At 38.5% G+C, this 15,124-nt stretch overlaps 1 protein-coding gene across 1 annotated transcript in view; it reads left to right on the plus strand.

Annotated features, from left to right (window-relative positions):
* COLEC10 (collectin subfamily member 10) overlaps positions 1 to 15,124 on the plus strand; it is a 38,599-nt gene that overhangs the window by 10,618 nt on the left and 12,857 nt on the right. The window contains exons 2-3 of the mRNA XM_023223101.1: positions 10,811 to 10,882; positions 12,281 to 12,352. Of these exons, the coding sequence (XP_023078869.1) occupies positions 10,811 to 10,882; positions 12,281 to 12,352 (144 nt within the window). The remainder of the gene's footprint in view (positions 1 to 10,810; positions 10,883 to 12,280; positions 12,353 to 15,124) is intronic.

Here is a 15,124-nt window from a genome sequence, read left to right on the forward strand (position 1 = left end):
CTGAGAGCGAGAACTCACTCATTACCACAAGGAAAGCACCAAGTCAGGCATGAGAGATCCTCCTACATGACCCAAACACATCCTGCCAGGCCCCACCTCCAACGAGGGGGATTTACATTTCAACATGAGATTTGGAGAAGACAAACATCAAACCATGTCATCTGCTAACCTAATTTTCATTGAACAGTGGGTTTTCTTTTCCACATAATTTTCATAGTTATTTTGCAGAAGTTGTGAGATTGTTTGTATCTGATCCAGTCAATCAAATGATAGTTTAAACCAGAGGAACCAATGGAAGTCTTTGAGTAGAACAACATTAGATTTGCTTTTTAGGCAGAGAAATCTCTTAGCAGGGTTGAAGATAGACTGAAGGATATGAGAAGGTCTTAGTGGGATGTAAATGAAAGACGAGAGTTGCATTAGGGTTGTTGGAATAGAGAGAATAGGGTGCAATAAAGAGGTACTTCAGAAGTAAAATTAGGAGCTTATGAGTTCTTAATTGTGTTTCAGTTGCATGTGAACACCAGCAGAAAATTCCAGTCGGCAACTGGGAATAGATATCATAAATATTTCTTAGGCATTATTTTTCTAGAAAAACTAATCACATAGCCCATCATCTTGACTTACAGTTTTTATATTTTGTCTCATTCAGTGTTTGATGATTATCAAAGAGGATACTGCCATTCTCACAGATACTTGAGATGTTCATAGATTGAGATGTTGGTATACATAATAATACAGTTATCAAAAGTAATGGCAAAAACTGCAATTACTTTAACACCAACCTAATAACTACATTTAATAACAATACTACACTTTTTCCTTAAATTTGTTTCTAACTCACTTTGTGCTGAAATTAATTTTAGAGAGAATATTGTATGTTACATATACAGAGTATTGTAAATGTTTAGATGCCAAAAGCATAAATATGCTCTGGGAAGACACACACACACACACGCACCAACCCCAACCAGGATGTTGCAAATCTGCACGACAGGATAAGTTCTCACAGAGGCTTTCTTCCCCTTGTCCTCTTCTTTGTACCTCTCTCATTTCTAGTGACTAGATATTCCTCATGGCCCCTTGGATGCTACTGGCATAATGTAATAATGTAATATTCCGGAGTTCTCATTACCTTCTAAACACCCTTCTAAGCTCTTCATGTGCATGACCACATTTACTCCTCACAACAACCCTGTGAGGGAGGCACTTCATTATTCTGACTTACTGATGAGCAAATTGAGGCTTACAGAATTTAAATGGGTTGCTAAAGTCCCATACCCTGTCAGTGATGGAGCCCAGACTTGAACTAAGCGCTTTGATCCCAGATCCTATGCTCTTAACAACTGCATTGCATTGCAGAAGCGTGCCACTTAGTCCCGAATTGATGGGATTTCTCTTTGTTTTTGTTTCCATGGGCCTGGCTGAGAATGCATTTTAATAATGAATGATACGTGAAGACAGAAGGAAACCTGCCTAACAAACCTTAATGTTGCATTTTACTTTAAGTACAGTGTTAGTTCCCACCCTCCTACCCCCACCCACTTACTCAAACATGTGATGACTGCAAAGTAAATGCAGACTCCAAGTGATCATTCTTTTTAAGCCAAATAAGCTTGAAAACAAAAAGAAGATACTTTGTAATTCAAATAGGAGAGACTGTAGGATACTTGAAATCCTCAGTTGTCTCCTTTGCTAGGTTGCAAATAGAATAGCCAAGAACAATGAATGATAACATTCCATGATGAAATATGACATAGACTTATACATATACATACATATATTTCTCTAATAGTCTGGACATTTTCATCTATTATTTATTGCTTATATTTTTAGATTTTTTAATTTTATTGTCCTTTTTGCAAAGCAATTTTCAAAAGTTCTTTGCATATTGCAATATTACTAATTTCTTATATGCTATATATGTCTATCTTTCCTTTTATGACCTTTAGATTCTTCTCTAAATAGATTAATTGCAAATGAAAGAAAAATGTTTTTCAATGGAGGTGGGAACTGAAAGACATTTTGATGAACAATGCATAAACAGATTGGACAAGAATAGAAGGTTATGCAGCAGAGAAACTCCTGGGTTGTAATGAGTGTATATAAATTAGCCATTTATCAGAATGTCAGAAAATAATGTGGGAAAGTCCCATTGATGCCAGCCTGTGAAGGTTCACATACTAGACTAATTAGTTTGAAGTGGCCTATAAACACAGAAGAACTGTTGAAACATTTTGAATTGGGCAGTAGTATGATGAGAATATGATTTAATAAAGATTACTTTGCAAGATAGTTGGGAAAAGTAAAGTTCAGATTCAAGGAAACCAATATTTCAAGAAGTATTTATTGAACAGACACTAATCTAGGCACTTGAGATACATCATTGAAAATCTTTAGGAATCACCTGTAAGGAACAGGGTTACAGCATAAAGACAGGAAGGCATAAAATAACAGCAGCAGGGATGGGAGGAAACAGAAAGACAGAGTGAACATATGAAAATTAAGAATCAAGATGAGAGTGAGGAAGCTGATTTGGGTACCGAGCCTTGGAAATTAGACCATGACTGTAATATTGAGAGACAAAGGTAAATTGGAAGAAGAAACAAGAATATGGAGTGGACAGAAGCAGTAGAGGCAGTGGTGTGTGTATTTGCCTCCTGGGCTGCCTTATGAGATTATTGGCCATCAGCACAGACCTCCCAGCAGGCTGGAGTCAATCCATTAATCAGCCATTATTGAGAAAGACATTTCAATCAATTACAAACTCATTTGGCTGTATTGTCATTAAGCTCACATTTATCTACCTTGTCTTTAAGGATGTTACTCCTTTTATTTTGAAAACAATTATTGAGCAATCACCTATTTACAGATTCTCAGATTCTGTGCCAAGTTTAGGAATACAGTCTATCATCCCTGACCTGTCTTATCACCTATGACACAATGCAATAGGACGCTGTAAAGTGAGAGGGGATTACCCTACAGGGAGTTAGTTTAGTTGTGACCATTGAAGAGGGAGATGGAGCTAGGAAAATCTGTACTGAGAAAACTCCTTGGGAAAGGAGGTAACACGTGAGCTGAACTGATGAGGTCCGAGGAGTTCAACAGAAGACAAAAATCCATATAAAATTTCATTGGCAAAGACATTTTAGCACCAGCTTGCCCTCATATAAGGACAAATTTGTATTTTAGCTTATTTTCTTTGTGTTTACCTTATAATGTAAGTTTATTCTGGTGGAGCTCAGTCTAAAGGATCCTATTTACTTCTTTTTGACAAAGAATAGTGGAGAATTTGAGGTGTGGGCAGGTAGGGTTAGGTATTTCCTCCTTTATGGTCCAACAGCAGTGACTGTCAGCATTTATCACAGTAATTATCTGCTTTTTTGTCCATCTTTTCCTGAAGCTTTGACCTCTTCCTGGGAAGGAACCTCTCCTAATCATTATCAAGTGGTTGTATTAGTATAGAAGTTTGTGTTGCCAAGTGACAGAGGTCAATACAAACCAAACTTACACTGGTCAACCAAACACACAGAGAAAAGCAGGGGAATTCATAGACTCAAGAAACAGCAAGGGATTCAAATTGAGTTAGGTCCAGCTGCTCAAGTCACATCTTCTGGGCGGAGTCTTCACACCATTCTGCTTTCCTCTATAATGACTGTAATGTGGGTTCTCTCTTAATGGTGTCAAAATAGATTCGGATTCTTCAATGATAGTCTATCCTCTCTGAGACTCCTGCAGAAAAAGCAAGTCTCCATTTTTGAAAGTTCTAAATAAAATCCTCAAAATGAGACTCGTGGGCTCTTATTGGGTCACACGTGAATTGCTGAATGAATTATTATGGATATGGTCTAAACCATATGGATTGAGAATGAGTAAGTGTGATTTCCTACAGAAAACTGTGGAGCTGTTACCTGAAGCCCAGAGAGTGGATACCAAGAATATGAAAACAAAAGACGCTCACTATGGTTGCAATATTTATGCATCAGTGAGAGCACATTCCATGCAAGGGGCTCTTTGATGAATTTTACCATCCATAATCTTACTTAATTTTTAGGTAACTCCATAAGAAAAGGGTCATCATCCCCATTTTCCCGGATAGGAAACTAAAGCAGGAAGGTTAATTATTTAGTGTAAGATTTAATGTAAGTTTAAATAATTTATCAAATAATTTGACAAATTACTTAATAAAATTATTAAAATTAAATAATTTATTAAATTCAGTTATCTATTACATTAAAATGTAAGTATAAATTATTTAGTATAAGATTAAATAGCTGTTAGACAGTAAATTCAGGAGTTGAGCCTAAGTACGTGTGACTATAAAATTCCTATTTTGTCCATTGTTCTGAGCTTTCAGAGGCAACTTGAATGAGTGCCCTGTCTGCCAATACACACATGGTTCCTAAAGGTGGAGTTCCTTGGCAAATCGCTTCTTTGTAAGGGGTTGCTATATTTCTTATCAGACTCTTCCTGAGACAGCTTTTCCCCTTAAAGACACGTAATTTTCTACGAACTAAGATGCAGTTGGTTCTTTTTAAACCATGTCCTTACTTTAAGCCAATAATAAACAACATTTTTGAATACTTTAAATGTGTTAGGAAAAGTGCTAATTGTTTTATATGAAAAATCTTATTTCCTGCACATTCAACATAAGATAATGTTAGGATACCATATTAGCCTGTTCTAACCTTGCTAATAAAGACATACTCAAGACTGGGTAATTTATGAAGGAAAGACATTTAATTGACTCACAGTTCCACATGGCTGGGAAGGCCTCGCTATTATGGTGGAAGAACAAGGAACATCTTACACGGCGGCAGGCAAGAAAGCATGTGCAGAGGAGCTCTTCTTTATAAAACCATCAGATCCCGTGAGACTTATTCACTACCACAAGAAAAGCATGGAAAAGACCTGCCCCCATGATTCAATTATCTTTCCCCAGGTCCCTCCCATGACATATGGGAATTGTGGAAGCTACAATTCAAGATGAGATTTGGGTGGGAACACAGCCAAAGCACATTAGATAGAATCTCAGAAAAATCTCTTAGAAGACCCTTGCCCCACTATCATGTACTTATTTTTTTTCTATTCCCGAGAAGCACACTGTTGTTTATTTGTTCTTGAGCAACGTTGCCAGGGTCTGGGCCTCCGTTTTCCACAGATAACCTGCCTCACAACAATGATGGTTACAAACCTATAATGTCTACAGATCAGTCTTCATTCAAAATCCATGCTTGCTTGCTTTTTATGTTTTTATTAAAAGAAATACAAAGAAAGCTTCCCCTAAATTTCTATCACAAAGTTATTAAAGTAAATCGAAGTAGCGTGGGTCTCAGAGTGAGGGAGCAACCCCCAGGATGGGAGACTCTAGAACAGGTAAGCATTCTAGTTATTTCCAATTATAGATAAGAAAATGGGAGCACTGAGAGTTTAAATATCATAGCTAAGTTCACAGGGCTGAGAAGCAATGTGATTAAGATTTGACTCCTGAATATGCAAGGTCAGGACCCTCTCCGGGGCTTCATCAATATGTCATCCCAACTTTCCAGGAATGACTCCCTTCTGTGAATCACCAGTGGAAATTTTTATTCTTCCAACAACTGTGTCCAAGGCAGTTTCTTGATCTATTAGTTCTTTCAGAAGAGAAAATGGAATTATTTGTCATGATTTGTTTTCAGAGGATTTAGGCTTACTCCTCTGAATGTCTACTTCTCTTCTAAGTACTCATTTCTTCCTTGTGTGAGATTATATATAGCACAGCAGTGTGGGCTTGAGATGAACAAGATCACAGAAGTCTATCAAGGTGACTTTCTCAAATGCCTACAGCCCTTTAAAAAGCAAGATTGATATAACGATAATATGTTTATATGGGAGTTTGTTCTTACTCTTTAGAATCACTCACTGAAGTTTTTAAGGGAGATATGTTAATGTCTGTAATTTACTTTTTTAAAAATATATAGCAAAAATAAAATATATATATATATCAAAAATAAATACATGAAGCAATGACAATGTGCAGATTGGTAAATCTCAGTAATGGGTTTTTATCTTTAATTATGTGGAAAAGTTTTACAATAAAGGGTAGAAAAACATACAGCCAAGTAAAAGAGTAAGTAATGATTATATAATAGAGATTGAGGTAGTGAATATGAAGAAATAATCACTTATGTACTTCTATTCTCATTAAAGCAGACAATGATGAGTTTACCAACTGAGCCAGGCATGGTGTTGAACACTTTTCATCCACTGTCTCCATTAATCTACAGCAATCCTATGAGGTTGGGACTATTCTCTCCATTTATGGATGAGAAAACTGAGATTTGAAGAAACAAAATGGCCTGTTGCAGAGTGCTCTTAACCAAGGCATTGCACTTTCGTTACCTTAGGGAAAGCTGTGCAGAAGTGGCTGACTTGAAAGAATTCAGGATAGCCAGGAATAGGCAGGTTGGGTAGGTGAAGGCACCAAGAGAATGTTAAATGGGTGAATGGGGAGAAGGCAAACAATAGCAGGTCCCAATGAGGCCTGAAGATTTCAGTGAAGTGATGAGGTTGAGATTGGGGAAGTGAAAGTACTAGGCAGTAGTCTGTTTTATGACTCTATTGGTACATGTCATGTATGTAAGAGGTATGGGGCATAATTGATGACTACTGAAATTTCCAACAATGAGGATGCAATTGGCATAGATGGGAAGAAACTGTAAGTAGGAGTGGGAAGGATATATTTTAGGCAGGAGTTCTTGCCTTGTTAAGAAAGCACAACATACCACCTATTCCATTCAATTCTTTTATTTTAATTATTATTTTTTTGAGACGGAGTCTCGCTCTGTCACCCAGGCTGAGGTGCAGTGGCACAATCTGCAACCTCCACCTCCTGGGTTCAAGTGATCTCCTGCTCAGCCTACTGAGTAGCTGGGATTACAGAAACCTGCCACCATGCCCAGCTAATTTTTATATTCTTAGACGGGGTTTCACCATGTTAGTCAGGCTGTTCTTGAACTCCTGACGTCAAGCAATTCACCTGCCTCAGCCTCCCAAAGTGCTGAGATTACAGGCGTGAGCCACTGTGCCCAGCCTATCCCATTCAATTCTAAGACTGATCAGGAGAAAGGTTACTAACAACTCCCCAGTCTATAAGATTGTTTTGACAATGAGAAAAGGACTTTAATTAATTATTTTTAGCATCTCCAAAACAATTCACAACTTTTCAATAAGTATTTCCTTTGAGCAAAGGGTACTGGTCTGGGTTCCAACTAGAATTCAATTTTAAAAGATTTTTTGCTAATTGCGGGGGGAAAGTCCTATCTAAGAAAATGTGGTCAAATGTGTACTCTTTGGAATTCTGCTGGTGGCTTGGAGAGGGGGTGTGAGCAAAGCAAATCATTTTTGTAAAATTGAAATTAATTCATTTCAGTTTATAGCTTTTCACTTAATTTTCAAATACAAGTGGCTATTTCTAAATGAAGTAAAATAGTCCAAATTGTCCTACTCATCTAATAAATATAAAAACAAACAACTGTGAGCCAGGTGGGGGGGCCCTAGCCAAAGCTTGTTTTTACATCTCCCTTCTGTTCTCATTAAAGCAAGTACCAAAGATCAAACAAACCCAGGACCCACGCTGAAGGCTAGAACTCAAGTTGTTTGCTTCATCTCTGCCCGCAGCCTGCTTGGCCACCAGCCTGCAATGCAGTCACATGGGTCAAGAATAATAAATAATCCTATTTCACCCTCCCAGATCTCCATCAATAGCCACCAGGGAGCAGTAGATGACTAAGTCACTCAACTGGCTGCCTCCAGTTAAGACACTTGCTTGAAAATGAATGGGAAAGCTTATAGAAGGGGAAGAAGGAAGGAGAAAGAATAATGGCACCAATAAGTCACATCTATGTGGCATTTTTATTCTCAAAGGGCTTCACATACATGCTTGTTTTTGATCTTGCCTTTTCATGAGCAGGACGCACATCACTAGTCCCATTGTACAGAAGAGCAATCCAAGACCCAGAAATGCTAAGGCAGGAATTTGCTCTAAATCATCCAGCTTGTTCAGAACATGGGCTAGGAGGACACATGACCCTCGTTTAAATCCTGGCTTTACCACTTATGAGCTATGTGACCTGGATGTTACTTAACCTCTCTGTGACCCCATTTCCTCTTCTGTAAAATGGAGCAAAGGATAGTACACATCTCAAAGCTTGCTGTGGGAATCAAATGATACATTGTATGTCAAGTGCTGAGAACATTTTTGGCACAAAGTATTTGATAAACAGTATTATTATATTTGTAGAATGTCTTATGGTTCACACAAAGTGTACTCAGTTCAACTACATTTATTAAACACCAGAGCCAGGCACTGTGCTAAATTCTGGAGATGCTAGAATAAATCACTTATGATCCTACCATGCTTTGGGTCACAGGGAGATGTAAGAGATAAGTGGAGATACACCAACACGTTTGGTTTAAAGTGTTATTTTTAAGCCACAAAGGTAATTAGAGGGAGAATTTAACCCAGTCTGGGAGTGTTAGAAAGGACTTCCTGAAGGAAAATGCTTTTCTAGCTTTACCTTTGCTAAACACCCTCTGGGGGGAAAAAAAAAAAAAAGTGTAACTTTTGTCTATTCTATGAATGCATGAAAAAAAGCTCAGAAAAGTTAAAGGACTTTCCAAAGTCCATCAGTGAATGGCAAAGTGGTGTCTCAGTTATGCTACCCTATCCCTATCCCAAGGAAACACTTCCTGTGAATAAAGTCATTAAGGAATAAGTTGGGTTTTTTTTTTCTCCCATTATCTTTCTTGTATAAAAGGAAACAAAAACTATCACTCTTTGTGCAACTCCCCTCTTCTCCCTGAAAAATTTGACAGAATGCCAAATTCTGTAAAATCCACTATCTGCTAAGAGTCACAGAACCTAGGCCAAAAGATACAACTGTGTACCATGAGGATTCTAGAGGAATAGAAACGTACATGTTGTTGAATCCTCATTTGACTACTAAAAAGCTCTATGACAATAGGCAAGCAACTTAACCACATAGTCTCATTTTTTTTCATTCATAAAATAGAGCAATAAGAGTTTCCATCTCCTAGAATTGCTATGATAACTATATGTCAAGTCCTTAGCTTGTGCTTGACTGACTTTATAATTGCTCAATAGATATTCACTGTTAACTTTAGCTAGAAAAATGTCATCTACAGGAAGATCACTTGAGTTCAGAAGGTTGAAGCTGCAATGAGCTGTGTTCACACCACTGCACTCCAGCCTGGGTGACAAAGAAAGACACTGTCAGAAAGAAAGAGAGAAAGAGAGAGAGAAAGAAGGAAGGAATAGTGGGAAGGAAGGATAGTGGGAAGGAAAAAAGGAAGGAAGGAAGGGAGGGAGGGAGGGAGGAAAAGAAAAGAAAAGAAAAAGAAGAAAAATGTCATCTAGTTCACCTAATTCTCCCCTCTGGTCTGACCACAGATATCACCTGTGCATTCTTTTTTGAAAACCATCCTAGGAGGCATTTATAGCTTCCTTTGTGAAGTATTTCAATGTCTGATCAATCTCACAACCTGGAAATCCAACTCTTCCATACATTGTGCTTGCTTTCATTTAAAATCTCAACATTCTGCACTCAGAAAAAATAAAAATAAAAAGAGGGAAAATCTCTGGTGGTGTTTTTTTCCTGGATAAATCAATGAACAACACAAGTTTCTCACACTCAAATTGTCTAATCCCAAGAACTTCATTTTTGTCTTTAGAAGGTTTTGTTTCTCCTCCTTTCCTCTGCTGATGGACAGTGCTTTTTCTTGCCATGAGATTGCTGTGGTGATAATGCAGGCGTCTGGTCATAATATCGTGTATGTTGTGCTCTTTGTTTTCAAAGCACATTCACATGCTCACCTTGTTGATCCTAAAACAACGGAGTGAGGTGTGGAGAGCAGATACTATCCCCACATTTAGGAAAGGAAGCATAAAGGAAACAAAAACAGCAGCCATCATTGCTAAGCACCAATTGTATCCCAGGTGTTCTATCTCTGTTGTCTCATTTGACCTACCTAAAAGCCCGCTCCAGTAGGTGTTATTAGATCTATTTGCTGGAGAGAAAAGTGAATTCTGTACTCAAATTTCTCCAGATAGTTTGTGGTGGAGCTGAGACTTCAGTCAAATCTGTCCTAGTCCAAAGTCAATAAACTCAATCACTGGCCTGTTGAAGATTTGTTCAACCCATCAGTGCCTAACATGGCATTAAAATCCTAGACCCCTGATTCTCAGTCTGGGCATTGTTCATTAAACCATTCATTCAATCTTTAATTCTTCAAGGTGCTGGAGCTACAGTTGCCTATGATTAAGACTGTTGCCACTCACAGAAAACTGCTTTGTGGCTTCCCCATCCCTAGTCTCCTGTTCTTAGCTTCCTAGGTCATGCCTACAATTTTGGGGTTCCCAAGCATGCAGTCAGAGAGTAATAAGTTATGTGTACCTCTGTGTGTGTGTGTGTATGTGTGTAAGTTTTATGTTCATTGTCCATCAATAATTTGCTAGATTCTACAGCAAGAATAAAGATTTGTCAGGCCAAACATCTCAATTCGGCAACAAGGATATTTCTTCAAACATAGAGTTGGATGTGGAGAAAAGTAAAAAATAAAATATACTGGAAGTTTCTTCCTTTCACCTGAGTGTCAAGTCCATGTGAACATATGTCCATACTCACAGCTGGGTTGTGAGGCAAGCACTGAGCTGAGGGAAGGAGTGTAACCATCTCCACCTTCCCCTGGGAGAATGTGGTCATGTAACTATTCGAGATGCTTCATTATGTCTCATTTTCTGTTTCAAAAGGAGATGATGGTGAAAAAGGAGATCCAGGAGAAGAGGGAAAGCATGGCAAAGTGGGACGCATGGGGCCGAAAGGTAACTAAAATGATGTGAAACTGACATTTCAATATCATAATTGCTCTTCTTTCTCTCCTGGCCCTTGCCCTGGAAATTAGCAGCTTTCATAATGCCCTCTGCGCCAACAATGCCTGAAATATATTTCGCACATGAATTAACTCACCATCTGAATGCCCCTCTGAGACTACCTGTCAACAAGACTCTGAGTTTCTCAAGTTGCATTCTTAGGGCTGGCTGGTGTGGGACACTGGGAGCCCCAGGGAAAAGCAGTCTCTGAGAATATTAAGAAACGATGTGTTATAGAGCTGTGTTCATACCTGTGTCTCCCTTCTAAAGCCACTGCTAAGCAGCATTTTTTTTAAGCTGGCGTAGAGTTTAAGGAGGAAGATAAAAAGAAACAAAAAGAGCTACCTGATTCATTGATCTATTCATCTTTCCCCAAGATCTCCTTATTTCTTTAATTCCCCCCTCCCCCGCCCTTTTCATAATACAAAAGAATAACACAGTGGGGAAATGGTGGGGGATGGGAGAAGTGGGATTAAACATGAAGAGAGTAACACAGAGGTGATTAGAAAGTGTCTTCACTCACAAAGCTGGGCATTGGCCTTACCAAAATATAGCTTCTGGGTTGTGATGTGTTTGTGTGCACCTTCTGAACACTTAAAATATTTCTCGTCAATTGCGAAAAGAGGGCTGCCCTAGACCACTTATTTTTAAATCTTGAATAATTTAAAAGGAAGAGAGACTCACAGACCTGTGAGACCTCAATTTGGGAAATGCTGACTTAAACCTGTCTGTAAATATGAATGTCAATTACAAAATTATTCTTAGAAAATAAAGATTTTCAATTGGCAATTTTTTTTAGATCTTTATAAAAAGAAATAATATTGGAAGAGCTCAGTGATTCCTGACCATAGTTTTTTGAAAGAAAATTCAGCAGGACCATGTCTGATGTTTCTTTGATCATTAGGTTTTATGACTGCATGTTCCCCACCCTGTTTTTAAGTGGCACGAGTGTCAAATCTTGTTTTAAAAGAGAGAAGAAATAGAATTCCAAAAGGAAGACAGAATGTAACTAAAGAAGAAAAAAACCAGCATTGAGTCAAGAATACTTTCACCCGGCCCTTCTCTAACCTTTCTTCTAAACATCCTCTGCCATAGTCCTTCCAGAAATACTATATCAGCAAGTATTTTAATATCATCATGTCCATAGTATATATTCATAGCACTCACATGTTAATTTTAATACATACACTATACGTCTGTTAAACTAGACAATAGAGCATGGGATATATACTAGTTATCACTGGCAGAAGGATACACTTTTTGGTATTTCTTTCAAGTGAATATTACATTAGCCATGTTTCAAGGGAAGATAAAACCTTATGATAAAAAGATAACATGTTTGCTTTTCAGGAATTAAAGGAGAACTGGGTGATATAGGAGATCAGGGCAATATTGGCAAGACTGGGCCCATTGGCAAGAAGGGTAAGTTGCATCTTACTGTTCTCCAGTAGCAATTCAAAGCAAATTGAGGCTGGGTGCAATGGCTCACCCCTGTAATCCCAACCCTGGGAGACCAAGGTAGGAGGATACCTTGAAGCCAGGAATTCAAAATCAGTCTGGACAACAGAACAAGACCCAGTCTCTACAAAAGAAAAAAAAATTTTTTTTTTTTATTTTTTATTTTTTTATTTTTTTATTTTTTATTATACTTTAAGTTCTAGGGTACATGTGCATAACGTGCAGGTTACATATGTATACATGTGCCATGTTGGTGTGCTGCACCCATCAACTCGTCAGCACCCATCAATTCATCATTTATATCAGGTATAACTCCCCAATGCAATCCCTCCCCCCTCCCCCCTCCCCATGATAGGCCCCAGTGTGTGATATTCCCCTTCCCGAGTCCAAGTGAGCTCATTGTTCAGTTCCCACCTATGAGTGAGAACATGCGGTGTTTGGTTTTCTCTTCTTGTGATAATTTGCTAAGAATGATGGTTTCCAGCTGCATCCATGTCTCTACAAAGGACGCAAACTCATCCTTTTTTATGGCTGCATAGTATTCCATGGTGTATATGTGCCACATTTTCTTAATCCAGTCTGTCACTGATGGACATTTGGGTTGATTCCAAGTCTTTGCTATTGTGAATAGTGCCGCAATAAACATACGTGTGCATGTGTCTTTGTAGTAGAATAATTTATAATCCTTTGGGTATATACCCAGTAGTGGGATGGCTGGGTCATATGGTACATCTAGTTCTAGGTCCTTGAGGAATCGCCATACTGTTTTCCATAATGGTTGAACTAGTTTACAATCCCACCAACAGTGTAAAAGTGTTCCTATTTCTCCACATCCTCTCCAACACCTATTGTTTCCTGATTTAATTTTTTTTTAATTAGCTGGGCATGGTGGCACACAACCATAGTCCCAACTACATAGGAGGATCGTTTGAGCCCAGAAGTTTGAGTCTGCAGTGAACCATGGTCACACAACTGCACTCCAGCCTGGGTGACACAGTAAGACCCTGTCTCTAAAATAAATAAATAAATAAAGCAAATTGAGGATACCCTTAATTGTTTTAAGGTGTTTTGTATCATGAAAATGTCTCCTTTTTCTTCTTTTAAATTAATAATTCTATCTTCATAGTTTGTCTCTTCCTTCCATATATAAGCAATATATCTCACAGCTCAAAAAAAAAAAAAAATGAAACAAGATTTTGGAAACAGAATCAAGCATCAAGGTCTGATAGTCTTTATGTTGAATAATCTCCTGGGATCTACTTGTTGGCTACAAATCCTTGCTATGATCAAAATGATACACAATTATTAATAAAATACAAAGTAGTCAGAGGACAGTAAAATTTTCTTTTTTAATCTGAGTGGATTAACCAAAAATTCTGTGCCTATGATCTGTTAACAGGATAGAAACTTGGAGCATATATGTGGATACCCATTTGTTTTCAGTCATGTCCTGATTTTTATTTATTTATTTATTTATTTTTAAATTTTTTTTTGAGATGGAGTCTCACTCTGTCACCCAGGCTGGAGTGCAGTGGTGGGATCTCGAGTCATTGCAACCTCTGCCTCCCAGGTTCAAGCAATTCTCCTGCCTCAGCCTCCCAAGTAGCTGGGACTACAGGTGCCCACCACCATGCCCAGCTGTTTCTTTATATTTTTAGTAGAAACAGGGGTTTCACTGTGCTAGCCAAGATGGTCTCTGTCTCCTGATCTCAAGTGATCTGCCCACCTTGGCCTCCCAAAATGCTGGGATTACAGGCATGAACCATCGCACCTGGCCCTGATCTTGTACATCATTAAAGCCTGATTATTAGAAAACAGAGACAGTCACCTCTGTATTGTCTAAGCATTCCTTCCCTATCCTCCTCTCACAAAGCCCCACAATGGTAGCAGGTTCTAATTGCTCCTGATATTCAATAATTTAAGCAAGCATTGTTTTACTTAGTTTAGAGATATAAAACTGAATGAACATATAATTTTATTCCAAGAGATTCATAGACTATTCAGGAAGATAGAACTTTCTTAAAAAGAATTAAAGGTCCGGCGCAGTGGCTCACGCCTGTAATCCCAACACTTTAGGAGGCTGAGATGGGTGGATCACCTGAGGTCAGGAGTTCGAGACCAGCATGGCCAAGATGGCAAAACCCCATCTCTACTAAAAATACAAAAATTAACTCAGTGTGGTGGTACATGCCTGTAATCCCAGCTACTCAGGAGGCTAAGGTACAAGAATCGCTTGAACCTGGGAGGCAGAGTTTGCATTCAGCCAAGATCATGTCACTGAACTCCAGCTTGGGATATAGAGTGAGACTCCATCTCAAAGAAAAAAAAAAAAATAAGTATAATACTGAATAACATGACTACTCCAGGACTCATATTGGAGAGTAAGGCAAGATTGATATGCAAAAGAACAGACATAGGTCTTGAAGAATGGTAACATTATGGAAATAGGCAAAAAGCACTAGAGAGAGATGCAACAGATGCTTGTACAAAAAAAGATTAGGGGACGCTCAGTCCCATGGGTAATATAATTTCTGTAGCCTTGATGTACCCTCCATCTTTTTGTAAATGCTTGAGCAGCTGCATAACTAAGCATGTGGCTTACTTGTCCAGTGGTATGTCCTTGCAGGCAGGTTGACAGACTGTAGTCTGAGCTTAGGCTGTGGCCTCTCTCTTCTCATCCTGTGGCTCAGTGCTCCCTCTTTCTCCACTCTCCAACTCACTCATTTGAGATATTCC

Source organism: Piliocolobus tephrosceles, chromosome 7 (assembly GCF_002776525.5).
Source record: "Piliocolobus tephrosceles isolate RC106 chromosome 7, ASM277652v3, whole genome shotgun sequence".
NCBI lineage: Eukaryota > Metazoa > Chordata > Mammalia > Primates > Cercopithecidae > Piliocolobus > Piliocolobus tephrosceles.